An 18277-nucleotide genomic window follows, 5' to 3' on the forward strand; every position below is an offset into this window, starting at 1 on the left:
GAAATCAAGCTCCATGACCACAGCATCAGGAAATTCCTTTTGTAGCTTGTCACCGAAGACTCAAAAGTCATTGTCCCACAAAGCGAGGCTGACCCAGACCCCAGGGCCCCGTGGGGTTGGTGCTCTAGTAGCACATCTGTCAGGGAAAGGTCACCTTCCATCTGTTCTCCAGAGGCTCCTGGCTTCTTCAAGACTTTGGGCTGGTACTATTTTGCCTCACCAAGTTCTCCTTTTCTTATACCAGACACAATACTATATACTCTTCTTTTCATCTGCTTTAGGAAAGCTCAGTCAGCTTTCTTTTATTTTTTTTTTCCAGAGACAGGGTCTGGCTGTATCACCCAGGCTGGAGTGTACGGCACAGCCGTCGCTCCCTGCAGCCTCAACCTCCTGGGCTCAAGCGATCCTCCCGCCTCAGGCTCCCAAAGTGCTGGGATAGCAGACATGAGCTGCCACACCCAGCCAGCAGTATACCACTTGAAGGGCTAATAGTGACATGGACAGAGGCAGTGTGCCCAGTTACACATTTTCAGACGAGATCTTGTTTATCACAAAACTTAAAACGCCTTCCCCAGGCAAGATACAATTTTATCCTACACATTGTTCACCTTCATCTGTAGAGTCAAATGTAATCTGCCAGCTTGTGTTGACAAGCGGAATGCTTCCCGTTTGGTCAAGGTTGAGGGACGGTACAGAAATCTTATATTCTAATGAGTACAGCATCCTTCCACCATCCAAGCCATCCACCTTAGGCTTGGAGGTTCAAGTCCGGGTCTAGAGAAGAGAAAGTTTCGTACCCAACCTTGTAGTCCTTCCTTCGGTAGTACATTCGTGTCAGCACGGTCATTAGGAAGGTCTCCAGGATGAGGAGGTGGCAATTCATCACTGCAGTGTGGGGTGAAATACAAGGTAGGTTATGCGGAGTCACAGAGGTGGTATTTCACCAGCAGCCCTGGCAGAGGAGTTGAGCAACACTTTCTCTAGTTGATCCCCAAACTAGGACTTAGGGATACAAAATTGTCATAAATAACATCGGGTTAATGGTAGAGCCAGAACCAGAACTGGGCTGTCTGCTTCTGTGCTGTGAGGCTAGCACTGAAGTCCATTTCTCTGTGTGTTCCATCAACATGGGCTTCTGTGTTTTAACCACACCCATTCCTCTCCCGGGAGCTGAGGACTGAACCCATGGCTTCCTGGGTTGGCCCTCAGGGCTGGCCTCAAGCTGTGGGGTTTCCCTTCTCCTGTGTGATCAGAGAGGCCATCCTTCCCTCAAAGCCATCGCTGGCATTCCCCGGAGATCCCTTCTGAACACTGAGCAGAAGTCAGGCCGGCCTCATGTCTGTTCTGAGGCCCTTTCTTTCCTGACTCTCCCTGTCTCATCCATCCCACGATGGGATAGGAGCCTTCACGTGCTCACCTTGAGACCTGGTTTTAGAGGAAAAGGGAGGCGAACAAGCAATCTGCCCGCCGTTGGCCAAGACTGAGAAGATGGCGGGCTGTAGGGCAGTCAGGATGAGGAGAACCTGCGGAACATAAGAGAGAGGCAAGGGTGGGCTAGGCCTGCTCTCACGGCACAGCGCGCAGCCCGCCCACTGCTGGGCCTGGCCCTTCCACGGGCAGATTCCACCCACCACCAGATCTGTGCAGTCACAGAGGGTTGATGCTGTCACTTCATTAAACATCTGTGGGATTTTCATCTTCAGGCAAATGACGTTCTCATTTTCTACCCAATATTTTATTGGAGTTTCTGACAAGATACAAGAACTCATGTTTAATTTCCTTTCTCAGGCTTGGCTACCAGTGAGCACTTACTGGATAAAAAGATGGGTGATTAGAGAAGTCATTCCATCTAGCTCACGTGCCTGAGGTCCCTGCTCTAGAATAATGGACAATTCACCATGAAAATGCCCTTTGAAGACCCTGCCATGCCAGGGACTGCGGGGAGAGGGCAGTGGGGAATGTGTTTAGCGGGTGCCGGGTTTCCGCTGGGAAATGTCAGTTCTGGAGATGGATGGTGGTCATGGTAGTGCAACGATGTGAATGTACTTAATGCCATAGAACCTTACCCTTCAAAACCATTAACAGGGCCAATTTTACCAAGATTTCACCACAATAAAGAAAGAAGGCGAGAGATGAGAAGAAGAAGAAGATCACTGTCCAGGGGCCCTAGAAGCACGGTTTATCTTAGTATTGCCCTCCCTGAGTACACCGTGTGGGAGCCTCAGCTTCTTCGAGGCTGGCGTGGCTCGCCCAGGCTGCCCCACATCAACCATGGGCAGGCTCAGCCATCACAGGGCTTTTATCTTTCGGCCTGATCTCAAGTACATCTGGGACCCAGAACCTTTCTGCCCCTTCAATCCCTGACTCGTTCCGGGGACTTCTCTCTCTGTTCCCATAGCATCTTCCACTCTACCTACTGTGTGCCTGGAAGTTCACATTTGGGAGGCATCTGCATAGCTCACATGAGAATGTCGGTGAATTCACTCTGTTAATGGTAGGGCAGTCATTATGCCTTGGGAGTAGAAGACCAGCGAGGAGACAGGATGGAGAGAGAAGGAGAACAAGACTGGGTTAGAAGTCATTGCATTTGGTGGAAAAGTCATCTTTGGGGTTAGAGAATGCAGCGCATAGAAGGCGGGCAAACATGCCTTTGAGAGAATTCTCAGAAGCGGTGTGAAGACGAAGGTCAGGTAAGGAGAAGACAGAGGTGTGCAGGAGTCAGACATACCTGGGTGTAAATTCTAGCCCCATCCCTTATGTGCCTTTGAGCAAGAACATCTCTGGGTCTGTTTCTTCCTTTGTAAAATGGGAATAATAATGACCCCCAGGGTTGTGAAAATTTAAGTGTAATGTGAAAGCGCCTCGCAGGTGGTGTGGGTAGTTCCTGTAGCTGTGCTAGTGCTGTGCTGGTGTGGATGGATTATAGGATTTTAGGAAGTCAGAAAAGGAAAGAAGCAAGCGTAGACAAATTTAAGGTTTGTTAACATACGTGTTACAGGTGAAATTGTGTCCCCCAGAACGCTATGTTGAAGTCTTGCCCCCAAGTACTTGTGACCTTATTTAAGAACAGTTTGTTTCACATGTAATTGGTTAAGATGAGGTGGTAATGGAATAGGGTGGGCCCTTAATCCAATTTGACTGGTGTCCTAAAAATAGACGATACGGGCGGGTGCAGTGGCTCACGCCTGTAATCCCAACACTTTGGGAAGCCAAGGCGGGTAGATCACCTGGGGTCAGGAGTGTGAGACCAGCCTGGCCAACATAGTGAAACCCTGTCTCTACTGAAAATACAAAATTCGCTGGGTGTGGTGGTGCATGCCTGTAATCCCAGCTCCTCGGGATGCTGAGGCAGCAGAATTGCCTAACCCAAGATCCCACCGCTGCACTCCAGCCTGGGCAACAGAGCAAGATTCCGGATTCCGTTTCCAAAAAAAAAGAAGACACACAGAGGCCAGGCGCGGTGGCTCAAGCCTGTAATCCCAGCACTTTGGGAGGCCGAGATGGGTGGATCACGAGGTCAGGAGATCGAGACCATCCTGGCTAACACGGTGAAACCCCGTCTCTACTAAAAAATACCAAAAACTAGCCGGGTGACGTGGCGGGCGCCTGTAGTCCCAGCTACTCGGGAGGCTGAGGCAGGAGAATGGCGGGAACCCGGGAGGCAGAGCTTGCAGTGAGCTGAGATCCGGCCACTGCACTCCAGCCTGGGCGACAGAGCGAGACTCTGTCTCAAAAAAAAAAAAAAAAAAAAAAGACACACAGAAACACATGGGGAGAATGTCATGAGACAATGGAGGCAAAAACTGGAGCGACACAAATGCTGGTCAAGGGTCGCCCAGGACTCTGCTGGGAACCACCGGAGACAGGAGAGGCTGGAGAACCCCCGCAGGGCTCAAAGGGAGCACGGCCCGCACAGGAGAGGCTGGAGACCCCCCTCAGGGCTCAAAGGGAGCACAGCCCGCACAGAAGAGGCTGGAGACCCCCTGCAGGGCTCAAAGGGAGCACGGCCCTGCGGGCTCCTTGACTGTGGGCTTCTCGCCTGCAGCACATGAGACAAGACGTGTCTGTTGTTTCAAGCCATCTGGTTTGTGGTATTTTGTCATGGCAGCCCTGGGAAACAATTCCAACCCAGAAAGACAAAAAGCGGGAAGCATAGGAAGCATTTTCCAAATCTCTTGGGAGATCTGAAACTTATGAAAAAAATGCCCGGGCCCACCTTTAGCCTTTGTTGGTCTCACCTCCTAACCCCAGCCATGTGTAGGTCTGTTATGAAACATCTTTTCTGCCCCAGGGCGTAGTTACCTGGAACAGAGCAAATTTGGCTCCCATGTTCTGCTCACCCAGGTGGAGCCTGGCTTGCCGGGAAAGGATGCCCAGGCTCCAGAGAGCCAGCAGCGTGGACACGCCGAGGAAAGTGTTGATCCACAGAGCTGTGCTCGTCTCAGAAATCTGGTGGCAACAGAAAGTAGTCAGTGAGGCAGGCAAGTTTTCTCTCCCTCTCTCTTTCTTTTTAAGAGATGGTGTCACTCTGTCACCGAGCTGATTGCAGTGGTGCAATCATAGCTCACTGCAGCGTCACACTCCTGGCTCCAGTGGTCCACTAGCCTCAGGCTCCTGAGTAGCTGGGACTACAGGTGCACACCACCATTCGCAGCTAACTTTTGTTTTGTTTTTTTAAATAATAGAGATGGGCCAGGCGTGGTGGCTCACGCCTATAATCCCAGCACTTTGGGAGGCAGAGGCGGGCGGATCACCTGAGGTCAGGAGATCAAGGTCAGCCTGACTAACACGGTGAAACCCCATCTCTACTAAAAATACAAAATTAGCTGGGCATGGTGGCGCATGCCTGTAATCCTAGCTACTTGGAAGGCTGAGGCAGGAGAATTGCTTGAACCCAGGAGGTGGAGGTTGCAGTGAGCTGGGATCGTGCTATTGCACTCCAGCCTGGGCAACGGAAGAGAAACTCTGTCTCAAAAAAAAAAAAAAAAAAGAGACAGAGAGAGAGGGGATCTCACTATGTTGCCCAAGCTGGTCTCAAACTCCTGGCTTCAAGTGATCCTCCCGCCTCAGCCTCCCAAAGTGCAGGGATTACAGGAATGAACCACTATGCCCAGTCTAATTTTAGAAAAAGGGTCTCGCTATATTGTCCAGGCTGGTCTTGAACTCTCACTCTTGAGCAGTCCTCCCACCTCGGCCTTGTGAGCCATTGGGATTACAGGCATGTGTCATGGCACCCGGTGCTTCCTTCGATCTCTCCCCTCCCATGGCAGGAAAGGTAATGAGCAAAGGCCCAGAGCCTGGGCCTATTGCAGTTCTTTCCTCTCCCTGGCAGAGTCCCTGAGCCTCTGTGTTCCCACAGCCACCCTTTTCTGGGGCCCTCTGTCAAGGGGTGTTGGCTCTGGCTATTCCTTTTAGAACACAAAGGTGTTAGATGAGTCTTGGGCTGTGCTGCCCCTTACTCCCGGCTTACGTCTGCTGGGTCATAGATGTCGTCGGGGATGAGAAACAGGCCCACCAGGCTCAGCGTTATCTTCAGGAAGGCGTATTGGAAAGGACCCAGCATCAGCAGCTGAAGCTTCTTTCTGCGTGGGGAAGAGGGTTAGGAACACAGGCCACAAACCAGCTGTCCCAGGAAGACCCCCGCTCCTCACTGGGCTCCTGCGCGGAGGCGTGGCTGCCACCATAAACACCAACCAGGTGAAGTGGGTGGAGATGGAGGAACAAACCAGAATGTTGAGAGTGCTGGGAACCCTCTCAGTCTCCCGCTCACCTTCAGACCAGAATGCTGTCTTTGGAACGAGGTCTGGGAGTGTGACCTCAACCTCATTCACCGAAGTGGGCAGAAGGGGCAAGCAAGTGAATGGCCCCAAGTCCAGTTTTCTCTGTGTGGCTAAGACTTGCAGGGTGCAGTTAAGTTCAGTGATGAGAATTTAGGAGCTCTCTTTCCTCTGCTCCCGTCCCCTGAGGTGGGTGCCCCTGAGTCCTGGCTGTGGGATGCCCACCCTTCCGTCACTGGCTTTGGCCCATTCATGCCTAATTCCCAGAGCCTTGAAGAGGGCTGGGGGCCAGAAGAGGCTCCCCAGCTCCTGGAGGAGGCACCTTGGCCCTGCCTCACCTGGTGAGCAGCAGCCGCGGACAGCAGGGGCAGCAGCAGCAGCAGGGGCCTGTGTGGACCATCATCGGGGTGTCCCTCAGCGTCCTCAGCACTGCCTCCTTCCCCCCAAAGCCTTCCACCATGACCAGCATCAGCAGGTAAAAGCACACGGCATAAAACCTGGGGTGGGGAGAGAAGGGGGCCTCCGAGGTGGGGGCACGCTGCAGGGATGCCCCTTTGCTGCCAGAGGGAAAGACGGCAGGGCCAGGGGGGCTTACCGAGGGGAAGAGGTGGGGCTGGGCATTCTGGGTGTGCTCCCCGAGAGGAGCGCGGGAGAGGAGACAGGACGGGACGGGGAGAAGGGGAGTTTCAGACTGTGGGAACAAAGGGCTGGCTGAGGAACATGCCAGATGTGAACGCAAGGCATTCCCTGAGCAGAACCAGGAGCTCAAGATCCCCGAACTAGCAGAGTCTGGGAAGGGCCAGACTCGTGGTCAGCTGGGATCAAGGACACGGACTCCAGAGTCCTGGTGAGCGGGAGCAGAGGGGCCCTCGGAGCGGGAGTGAGGCAGGGCACTCACGCGGCGATGGCCATTTCCACCAGAAACAGGGAACGAGGGATCCAGAGACCAAAGCAGCAGAACACAGACACCACCTGTTCAGAAGGGGCAGGAGCAGGTGAGGCGGGAGGGAGACCGCTGAGACTCCTGAAACCTTTCGTGGCAAGGGCACAGAAGGCAAAGCCTATACGTTTGAGGCAGCGTTCCTTAAACATTGTCAGCCGGAAGAAGAACTAATTAAATCAAGCAAACCCAGGACCTGTGTAACGGCTGGGGGAGGGCGTTTCCAAAGCCTCGACATAAGGATGGAGCTGAGTGTGACCCTGTGGAATGAGACTCCCCACACAGGAACCACGGCCTGCCCCTACAGGAAGGAAGCTCTTTTAATAGCAATACTGTGGCAGGGAGCAGTGAGTGCGGCCGCTGGTGGGCTGAGCAGGTCTCCAGCTGTCTACGCAGCCCTTCGAATTCCAACCCTGCATTCCACAGCCTTCCAGGCAGAGGATCCTTACTGCAAGGGGAGATGAGATTGCAAACCTCCGCCCTCAGCGGGTAGTGGCAGGAAACTCTTTGCTGAAGTGACTTGCTGAGTTTAGAGGAATTCTCACATTGGCCTCTGCCTTCTTTTCAGTTCCCCCCGCAGGGCAGCCCCAGGGCCTCACCGTGGGTGCCGAGCTATTCCAGAGCAGGGTCCGTCTCTTGATGGGGCAACGGGTGTTCTTGTACAGGTAGACGGCGTCCTCCAGGAAGATGGCGATGGAGCCCAGCGCCAGCAAGGTCATGACGCTGATGAGGGCAAGTTCCACAGGGCCCAGGGCTAGAGGAGGAGAAGGCAGAGAGCTGACGACCGGGACTGAGCGGGAGAAGGTGTGCGCTCGTTCCCTCGGATCGAAGTGGCCTTACTGGATCGAGGCTCCTACCCGTGCACAGGAATGATGATATTTTAGAATTTTTTTTTTTTAGATAGAGACTTGCTGGGTCACCCAGGCTGGAGTGCAGTGGTGCAAAATCGGCTCGCTGCAACCTCCGCCTCCCGGGTTTAAGCAATTCTCCTGCCTCAGCTGCCAAGTAGCTGGGGTTACAGATGCCCACCACTACATCCGGCTAATTTTTGTATTTTTAGTAGAGATGGTTTTCTCCATGTTGGTCAGGATGGTCCCGAACTCCTGACCTCAAGTGATCCACTCGCCTTGGCCCCACCAAGTGCTGGGATTACAGGCCTGAGCCCCCGTGCCTGACCCCAATTCACTTTTCTATCTCCAGTGCCAGGTGTTACACTAGCAAATGTAGATCAATTAACATAATTGAAGCAGAATGTAATTTATGGGACATTCCGGAGCTGTTTAAGTTGATTTCACCATAATTATATGGTGAAACCAAGATATCAGGAGGTACTTCTTTGTGGGGAGGACAGGGTCTCACTCTGCCGCCCAGGTTGGAGGGCAGTGGTGCGATCATAGCTCACTGCAACCTTGACCTTCCACGTTCAAACCATCCTCCAACCTCAGCCTCCCAAGTAGCCTGGGACTACAGGCGTTCACCACCACCACGGCTGGCTAATTTTTATGATTTTCTGTAGAGACGGGGTCTCACTACGTTGCCCAGACTGGTCTCAAACTCCTGGGCTTAAGCAGTCCTTCCACCTTGGCCTCCCAAAGTGCTGGGATTACAGGTGTGAGCCACTGCACTAGACCAGGGGGAACTTCAACAAAAGAGAAATGGATATAAATAAAAACCCCAAGGACACCTGACCCAAGCTGGCCTCATGCTTGGTCTTACATGAAATATAGTCCATTGGTTCTCAAACTTTCATGGATATTGCAATCATTTTGGGAGTTGTTAAAAAGCAGCTAGCTGGCTAGGCGCGGTGGCTCACACCTGTAATCCCAGCACTTTGGGAAGCCGAGGTGGGTGGATCACGAGATCAGGAGATCGAGACCATCCTGGCTAACACGATGAAACCCTGTCTCTACTAAAAATACAAAAAAAATTAGCCGGGCGAGGTGGCGGGCGCCTGTAGTCCCAGCTACTCGGGAGGCTGAGGCAGGAGAATGGCGTGAACCCGGGAGGCGGAGCTTGTGGTGAGCCGAGATCGCGCCACTGCACTCCAGCCTGGGCGACAGAGCGAGACTCTGTCTCAAAAAAAAAAAAAAAAAAAAAGCTAGCTGCTCAGGCCTTACCTTCAGACATGTGTGTCAACAGATCTGAAATGGGCCCAGTAATCTGCATTTTTAACAAGCTCACCTGATAGTGGTCAGAGGATGGCCAACACTTTGACAAATACTGATAGACCTCATCTGGCCTCACCGTTGCTAACAGAAAAAAATGAATATAGTCGCAATATGTGTTTCCGAACAAACGCGATTCATTAATGCAGCCGTTAGTTTTAAAGAAAGGGTTCTAGGTCCTTAGTGACCCTGTGGTCATTTAAGTGTCTTTTCTAATTATTGGACCTCCTTTGCACCTCCTACCTGGCTAGATAAGAGGAAGAAAAGCAGAAAACTGCCAGACGCCAGTCATTGTCCTGTTGCCTTGCGGGGCGAGCATGAGGAAGGGATTGGCTAGTCTGCTCTGTGTTTTGGTGACTAAGGATCATGAAGGCAGCTCAGTGGGAGCAATATGACTGCTGAATCCAAAACAGGGAGAAAGGTGGCCACGGGACAGACTTGAGCTGTTGTCTCGGTCAGTCGCACCTGGTGGCACCACAGGACCAACCAGGACTATGGGTGAATCTGTCAAAAACTACGCGGCTCCTCGGCCGGGTGCGGTGGCTCACACCTGTAGTCCCAGCGCTTCGGGAAGCTGAGGTGGGCAGATCACTTGAGGCCAGGAGTCCAAGACCGGCCTGGCCAACACAGCAAAACCCCACCTCTACTAAAAACACAGAAAGTAGCCGGGTGTGGTGGCGCCTGCCTGTGGTCCCAGCTACTCCAGGAGAGGTGGAGGCTGCAGTGAGCCAAGGTCACACCACTGCCCTCCAGCCTGGGTGACAGAGCAAGACCCTGTCTCAAACAAACAAACAAACAAAAAACAAGAAGAGGAAAATGTCTATGATACTGAAAAAAGTTAGCAATGCTTATGTTTGGGCGATGGGACTACGATGATCTGTGTCTTCTTTTCTAGCTTCTTACTTTTTTCTATCTTTTCTGAGTATTCTTTTTTTTTTAATTAAACAACTTAAATTTATTTTCTCACAGTTTTGGAGGCGAGAAGTTCAAGATCAAGGTGTCAGCAAGTTTGATTTCTCCTGAGGCCTCTCTCCTCCACTTGCAGACAACTCCCCTCCCCTCCCCTCCCCTCCCCTCCCCTCCCCTCCCTTGACCTCTCCTCCCCTTCTTTCTTTCAACGAAGTTTCACTCTTGTCACCCAGGCTGGAGTGCAGTGGCCTGATCTCAGCTTACTGCACCCTCCACCTCCCAGGTTTAAGTGATTCTCCTGCTTCAGCCTTCCAAGTAGCTGGGACTACAGGCACCTGACCAGCTAGTGGAGCATTTTCGCCATGTTGGCCAGGCTGGTCTTGATCTCCTGACCTCAACTGATCCGCCCGCCTCGGCCTCCCAAAGTGCTGGGATCACAGGCGTGAGCCTCCGCGCCCGGCCTAAACATTAAATAATAAACCATCATAGAGAAAAAGCCCATTGTTAACTGGAATCACAGGCGTGAGCCTCTGCGCCCGGCCGACAATCACATTTCTACTGTGTCCTCACACGGCCTTTTCTCCGTGTGTGAAAATCCCTAGTGTCTTTCTTTTCCAATTATTCTATAATGAATATGTATCTTATAACAAAAATAAACCTTTTTTTGGAAAAGAACATATTTTTCCAAATATACAATGATGTGAAAAATTTATTTTGTGTCGTGCTTACAAAAACAGAACATAAAATTATAGGAATAATATGATTTCTACAAATGTTAAATAAAAGCATAGAGAAAGGGCCAGGATTACAGGGATCATGCCCTGTAATCCCAGCACTTTGGGAGGCCGAGGTGGGTGGATCACCTGAGGTCAGGAGTTCAAGACCAGTCTGGCCAACATGGTGGAACCCCATCTCTACCAAAAATACAAAATTAGCCAGGCGTGGTGGCGTGTGCCTGTAATCCCAGCTACTCTGAGAGACTGAGGCAGAAGAATTGCTTGAACTGGGAGGTGGAGGTTGCAGTGAGCTGAGATCACACCACTGCACTCCAGCCTGGGCAACAGAGCCAGACTCTGTCTCAAAGAAAAAAAAAGGAAATTACACTAAGATATTTGCCGTGCCTGTCTCTGGGTGAGACTGTAGATGCTTTTTTCTCTTTTTACTGTTCTGTATTTTCTTTATTTGTTAAACTAAACCTGAATGATTTTTATAATAGAAATGTTTAATTTAAAAAAATTCAGACGATAGGCAAAGTCCAGACTTTGGAAAAAGCCAAAATTAATGCAGGTGGTTTTCCAAAACCAATGTTCCATGGTTGGGAAAGCAGGGACCATTGCTAGAGCCTCTCTTACCCCCAGCCCCACGTGCTCATCAGCCCTTGGAGAGCCGTAAAAACTGCCCTTTCACACGCCCACCAACCCAGTCTTTCCCAGTCTTCATTTCCCTAACTGCCCCCTGCTCCGTGAAAATCTCCACTGCGGGTGACGTTTCGTCCTCCTTCCCCCACATCAGGGCTATTTGTATTTACATAGCTGTTCACTCGCTTATTGCCGGCTCTCCACCTTGTAGTGCAAACTCCACGGAGGCAGGGACCTTGTCAAGCTTGTGCTCTGTTCTCAAACGCCTGGAGCAGTAACTGCTCTGTAACTATTTGTTGAATGAAAGAAATAGCCTGTGAGAATTCCTGTCATCATCCCCATTTTATAGACTTTTTCAGGAAACGAGGCCCAGAGAAGGAAGCACCTCACCCAGGGTCACACAATCTGAAGTGAAGGAGCGGAGATTGAAGCACAGGGAAAGCCCACACTCCTATTAACCATGACACGCAGTGACTGCAGGTGTGTGCACTCGTGGCTGTGGGAGAGGTTATCAAAGGCAACCTGGGAGGGCTGTTCCATTTATGAAGGTGAGGGTGGGGTGGATTCTGACTGTTCCACACAAAAGGTTTTGCAGTGTCTTCTAACTGTTGCCTTTGGTGCTCTGATAGGAAAGGAAGAGTTCCTTAGCATCCATCGTCCGATACCCGGGCTGTCCGTCAAACCGTCTTCTTAGGAGATGGCCTTTTCTTTTCTGGTGGAACTCAATTTCCCCAAAAGTGCATCTAAATGGATACTATGGGACAAAAGTATTCCACGGCTGAAGAATGTTTGGAAATGCATTAAAGTTAAATATGATGATTCCCACAGAGCATACTGAAATTTTTAATCTGCTAATTTACATTGTAAATTTCCAAAAGGAGGGTCTAGAATGCACCTTTTACAAAACTTAACTTTAACTTTTTTTTTTGAGATGGAGTCTCACTCTGTCACCAGGCTGGTGTGCAGTGGAGTGATCTGAGCTCACTGCAACCTCCGCCTCATGGATTCAAGCAATTCTCCTGCCTCCGCCTCCCAAGTAGCTGGGATTACAGGTACCCACCACCACGCCCAGCTAATTTTTGTATTTTAAGTATAGACAGGGTTTCACCATGTCGGGCAGGCTGGTCTCGATCTCCTGACCTCATGTGATCCACCTGCCTTGGCCTCCCACAGTGCTGGGATTACAGGCATGAGCCACCGCGCCTGGTCACAAAACTTAACTTCCTACAGAACTCTGTTTCCATAAAGGACTCCGTGGGGTTAAGTTTCTGAGACTTTGGGAAATGCTTGGCTGGCTGACCATTTTGAATATAATCATACTTACAGCAACTATTAAATTTCCCACTGTCTCTAGAATAACAAAGATTACTTTTTAAAAGAATGAAAAGAGGAACATTAAATAAAAATTTGAAAAAAGAGTAATCACCTATAATCCCTGCTTTCTAACCAAAAATTATTTCCATGATTGCATATCTGCTTCTAGGAGGTTAGGAGCACAGTATGGGGTGTTGGAGTCAGACACTTGAGTTCAAAGTAAAATGCCACTTAGTCATGGCTCTATGACCATAGACAGTTACTTATCCTCTCCTTAAGCTTCTTAGCAAAGCACCTGGCGTGTAGTATTTGTTCAATAAAAAGTAGCTTTAAGGCTGGGCACAGCGGTTCACGTCTGTAATCCCAGCACTTTGGGAGGCTGAGGCAGGAGGATTGCTTGAGCTGGGGAGTTTGAGATCAGCCGCCTGGGCAACAAAGTGAGACTCTGTCTCTACAAAAATTAAAAGTTAGCCCAGGCATGGTGGTGTGTGCCTGCAGTCCCAGCTACTCAAGAGGATGAGGTGGGAGGATCACTTGAGCCCACTGCAGTGAGCTGTGATTTAAAAAAAAAAAAAAAATTCATTCAATCGTTCTTCCAGAATAATAGCTTTCTCTCTCTCTCTCTCTCTCTTTATTTTTATTTTTTAAATTGAGACAGGGTTTCAGTCTGTTGCAAGGCTGAGGCTGGTGGTGCAATCATAGCTCACTGCAACCTCAACCTCCCGGGGTTGCAGCATGACCCACCATAACTGGCCTGAAATAGTTTTCTTAGCATTTAATTTTAAGTTCGAGACCAGCCTGGGTAACATGGAGGAACTCCATCTCTACAAAAAAAAACACAAAAATTAGCCGGGCTTGGTGGCATGTGCCTGTGGTCCCCGCTACTTGGGGGGCTGAGGTGGGAGGATTACCTTAGCCCAGCAGGTGGAGGGTTGGGGTGAGCCAAGCTCGCACCACTGCCCTCCAGCCTGGGTGATAGAGGGAGACCCTGTCTCAAAAAAAAAAAAAAAAGGAACAACAGAGTTTACGAATGAAGTGAAGGGAAGTTTTGCCACATCCTCCCAGAGGCACGTCTTCCTGCTTCTCCTTTTCTGTCTGTGCCATCACCATTGCCCAGAACCAGCACCTACACGCCGAGGTCTTTACTAGATTGCCTGCTCTTTCTTTGAATTGCCTGTTTCCCACACTTCCTCTTCTGTCCCTGCCGCTGCCCTGCCTCAGACTCTTTTCCCACATGCCGGGCCAGGGCAACAATGCATTTCACATTGCATCCCTGCCTTTTTCCTGCTGTTGCTGAGATGGAGTCTTGTTCTGTTGCCCAGGCTGGAGTCCAGTGGTGTGATCTCGGTTCACTGCAACCTCTGCCTCCCAGGTTCAAGCGATTCTCCTGCCTCAGCCACCCAAATAGCTGGGACTACAGGCACCCGCCACCATGCCTGGCTAATTTTTGTATTTTCAGTAGAGTTGGGATTTCACCATCTTGGCCAGGCTGATCTTGAACTCTTGACCTCAAATGATCCACCCGCGTCAGTCTCCCAAAGTGCTGGGATTACAGGCATGAGCCACCGCGCCCGGCCACATCCCTGCTTCTTAAGGCTCTTCCTCTGCTGTCTATCCTGATTACTGATTAATGGCCGTGAAGCACTACTTTCATCCAGCCACTCCCAGTCTCAGAGCCCTCAGCAGCTCCTTCTCTCTGTGGGATAAAGTACAGCTCCTCTGCCAGCCCGGCAGGCATCAGGCCTCACCTCACCTGCCAAGCCCTCTCAATTGTTCCCGGTTCTTCCACCAGGATCCTTGAATCCTGCCAGGCCTCACTCCCCTGGGCCTGGGGCACTCCCGACTCGTCCTCTCAGCTCCCCTGTCCCCGGAGGGAGGGCCGCTGGCCAAATCCTCCCCACTCTGCCCGCAGCCAGGCTTGCTGGACTAGCAGACTCAGAACGGCCTATTCTGAACAGCCTTGGGGTTTCTATTTGCACATTTTGAAGGAAAGCAACGTGAGAACCGTTTTCATTGTGTAAGACAAGGTTTCTCAACCTGAGCACTGTTGACACTTTGGCCCGAATAATCTTTTTTGTGGGGGCTCTACCTGTGTGCTGTAGGAGTTTAGCAGCTTTCCTGGCCTCTGACCACGAGGTGCCGGCAGCACCGTCCAGTGTGGCACGGGGACAGTCTCCGGACACTGCCAGATGTTCCCTGCGGGGAGAGCTGCCGTGTGAGGGGAGAGCTGTGTGAGGGGAGAGCTGTGTGAGGGGAGAGCCGCCGTGTGAGGGGAGAGCTGCCGTGTGAGGGAAGGCTTGTACCGCCAGCTGCACTGTCTGAACAGGAGGTCCCTGGAAGTGGATGTAGCAGCCGCCTGCTGCGCAAACCACAGAGTGGCCAGCAGGCATCTCCGGACACTGGCAGCCGCTCTGGTTCAGATCATCCGAAATGAAGCCATGCACAGCCCAAGGACACGCCCACGTCTGCGTCGGAACGCGTGCTGAGAGCTTCCTGCTGCCTGGGAAATGCATTAAATGTGCTACAGCGACCTCGACTTCTAGCCAACATTTCACAGGCAGTCCATATGCAGCAGGAAAACAAAACAAAATGCAGGCGTGACCCACATTCTCTCTAAGCATGATTCTCAATGTTCTTGGTGTCCAGGGAATACGCTGAGCCCCATCCTATGCCTTTCACTTTCTTTTTCTTTTCTTTTTTATTTTTTTTTTTTATTTTTTTTAATTTATTTATTTTTTTGAGACGGAGTCTCGCTCTGTCACCCGGGCTGGAGTGCAGTGGCCGGATCTCAGCTCACTGCAACCTCTGCCTCCCGGGTTCACGCCGTTCTCCTGCCTCAGCCTCCCGAGTAGCTGGGACCACAGGCGCCCGCCACCTCGCCCGGCTAATTTTTTTGGGTATTTTTAGTAGAGACGGGGGTTTCACCGTGTTAGCCAGGATGGTCTCGATCTCCTGACCTCGTGATCCGCCCGTCTCGGCCTCCCAAAGTGCTGGGATTACAGGCTTGAGCCACCGCGCCCGGCCTCTTTTTTATTTTTGAGACATCGTCTCACTCACTCTGTCGCCCAGGCTGGAGTGCAATGGCATGATGTTGGCTCACGGCAACCTCCGCCTCCCGAGTTCAAGCAACTCTCCTGCCTCAGCCTCCTGAGTAGCTGGGATTACAGGCACCCGCCACCACGCCCAGCTAATTTCTGTATTTTTAGTGGAGATGGGGTTTCACCATGTTGGCCAGGATGGTCTCGAACTCCTGACCTCAGGTGATCAGCTCACCTCGGCCTCCCGAAGTGCTTGGATCACAGGTGGGAGCCACCGCGCCCGGCCGATGCCTTTCACTATTTTTTTTTTTTTTCCTGAGACGGAGTCTCGCTCTGTCACTCAGGCTGGAGCGCAGTGGCCGGATCTCAGCTCATTGCAACCTCCACCTCCCGGGTTCAAGAGATTCTCCTGCCTCAGCCTCCCGAGTAGCTGGGACCACAGGTTTACTCTACCACGCTCGGCTAACTTTTGTATTTTTAATAGTAGAGACAGGGTTTCACCATGTTGGCCAGGCGGGTCTCAAACTTCTGGCTTCAAGTGATCTGCCCGCCTCGGCCTCCCAAAGTGCTGGGATTAGAGGCGTGAGCCACCACACCCAGCCAACGCCTTTCACTTTGAAAAGTAATTCAGTAACAGAATCTTGTTGGCCAACACTGAGAGGACACTTTTGCAGGTTCACCTATTTTTTTTTTAATTATTGTTTTATTCGGAAAAAGTGCTTCTTGCAAAAGGGAAGCTGCAAAACAGAGACCTCTGCAACAATTACTTGTTTTTTCTTTCTTTTTTTTTTTTGAGACAGAGTCTCACTCTGTAGCCCGGGCTGGAGTGCAGTGGCCGGATCTCAGCTCACTGCAAGCTCCGCCTCCCGGGTTCACGCCATTCTCCTGACTCAGCCTCCCGAGTAGCTGGGACTACAGGCGCCCGCCACCTCGCCCGGCTAGTTTTTTGTATTTTTTAGTAGAGACGGGGTTTCACCGTGTTAGCCAGGATGGTCTCGATCTCCTGACCTCGTGATCCGCCCGTCTCGGCCTCCCAAAGTGCTGGGATTACAGGCTTGAGCCACCGCGCCCGGCCTTGTTTTTTCTTAAAGTGAAAGAATGGGTGGAATCCAAGGGATCAAAGCGGTAGATGGACGACCAGGAGCACCCCCAAGTTATTTTCAGGAAACCGTGACAAAACACCAAGGTAAAATTTCCAGTCAAGGAATTCTTCCAACAACTGAACTTGAGCTAGTCTCAGGGATCCCCACACCCTCCTCTTCAGTGGAAAAGTGTGACTTATTATTGCAAACCAGTTACTCCACTACAGTAAACACATCCGTCTACCTGAAAGCTCCGGGGTGGAATGAGGCAAATACCCACAAACACACACCAAAACCCAACAACAGAACGCTCCAGCGAGGAGAAACGTCATCAGAGAAGGCTGCATCCTTTTCAGAAAGGAGGCTGGATCGTAAAACAAATCCAGCTGGTTCACCTCCATGAAGCTCGTCACCCACAGTAACCACCCTCTAGATGCCATGCGTCCGGGGCGGATGCCGTGCAGGCCTCCGGGAGACCCCATGGGGCTTGGACCACTTGGGCACCACCTTGAGTCCCCAGATGGCTCTGGGGTCTGAAAAAGCGCCCCAGGTCGCCGCGCCCCCAGCGTGAATGAGCTGTGAGGCCAGTTTTGTGGAGGCCCAGCATGAGGGTTGCTCTCCGGAGCCGGGCTCTCATGCTACCCTTTTGACCCACTGACTCCTTGAGGCGTTGCCCTTCTCCAAGGCCTTAACCACGAGGACAGACGGCGGCCGGTTCTTCTTCCCGGCTGCCCAGGTGGACCGGCTCAGGGCCGCCTCTCCCCAGCTCCACTCAGCAATCCTGGTTTCCCTCCTCTCAGTTCCTCTGGGGAGGGTCCCCACTCACCTCTCAGGAGTTGGGCTGCTGTGGGTGGATGAGAGAAGCAGGCGGAGGGGATGCCGTAATTGGTCTTCAGCACCTCCAGAAGATCTGCTGTGTATCTGGTGAGACACCAGCCTGTGCTCAGAACCGGGGGCTGGGGGAAGGGGGAGGGGTGCATACTGGACCCCCAACCACTCCTGAGCGCAGGACTTTGTCTGTGGCCCTCAGGGCCTCTTTCTCTCTCTCTCTCCCTCCCTCCCTTCCTCCCTTCCTCCCTTCCTTCCTTCCTCTTTCTTTCTTTTTTTTTTCTTTTTGAGACAGGGTCTTGCTCTGTTGCCCAGGCTGGAGTGCAGTGGTGTGTCTTGGCTCACACAAGCAGCCTTGACCTCCCGGGCTCAAGTGATCTATTCGGCCCCTGTCCCCACGGAGTAAGCTGGGACTACAGGTGCACGCCACCACACCCAACTACTTTTGTATATTTTTGGTAGACAGGATTTCGCCATGTTGCTCAGACACTAGTCTCGAACTCCTGGACTCAAACTGGAACTGGGCTTGAACTCCCAGACTCCTGCCTCAGCTTCCCAAAGTGCTGGGATTACAGGTGCCTGGCCTCAGGGCCCTTTTCTTAGAGGGAGTGGAGAACTGGCCCAGGCAGGGGAGTAAGACAAGCTGCCACCTAGCTGGGGCGTGCCTGGCTGCAGTGCCTGAAGAGCCCACCGTGGATTCTCTCCATGCTCATCGGGCTGCAGCCCAGGGACTGACCACTGACCAGAGAGGAAGAGCAGGATCCCAGAGGAAGGTGAGTCCTTGCAGAGGGACGGCCCCCTGTGACTGAGGGGCGCTGCCACTTCCTCTGGGAGTGCCTTCCACAGCCCCCGCTCTGGGATCTTTC

General features: G+C 51.8%; 1 protein-coding gene across 1 annotated transcript; it reads right to left on the reverse strand.

The window, feature by feature from the left end:
* Positions 1-519: 519 nt before the first annotated feature.
* SLC51A (solute carrier family 51 subunit alpha) lies at positions 520-17613 on the reverse strand. Its single transcript, XM_023214829.1, has 8 exons — positions 17410-17613; positions 7317-7471; positions 6676-6749; positions 6116-6274; positions 5471-5582; positions 4303-4449; positions 1418-1523; positions 520-885 (listed from the first exon to the last, which is right to left on the reverse strand). The coding sequence occupies exons 1-8, from the start codon at positions 17561-17563 to the stop codon at positions 749-751; spliced, it is 1044 nt and encodes a 347-aa protein (XP_023070597.1). The 5' UTR covers positions 17564-17613; the 3' UTR covers positions 520-748.
* Positions 17614-18277: the final 664 nt, after the last annotated feature.

This window comes from Piliocolobus tephrosceles, chromosome 2, assembly GCF_002776525.5.
Source record: "Piliocolobus tephrosceles isolate RC106 chromosome 2, ASM277652v3, whole genome shotgun sequence".
Lineage (NCBI taxonomy): Eukaryota > Metazoa > Chordata > Mammalia > Primates > Cercopithecidae > Piliocolobus > Piliocolobus tephrosceles.

Bases quoted from the DNA above. Each gene is read 5' to 3' on its own strand.
- SLC51A (XM_023214829.1), bottom strand. From the start codon at position 17,563: ATGCACCCCTCCCCCTTCCCCCAGCCCCCGGTTCTGAGCACAGGCTGG. The intron at 4,450-5,470 runs GTAAGCCGGGAG...TGTTGCCACCAG, and splicing joins ACATCTATGACCCAGCAGAC to ATTTCTGAGACGAGCACAGC. The intron at 886-1,417 runs GTGAGCACGTGA...CCCACACTGCAG, and splicing joins CTCTAAAACCAGGTCTCAAG to TGATGAATTGCCACCTCCTC.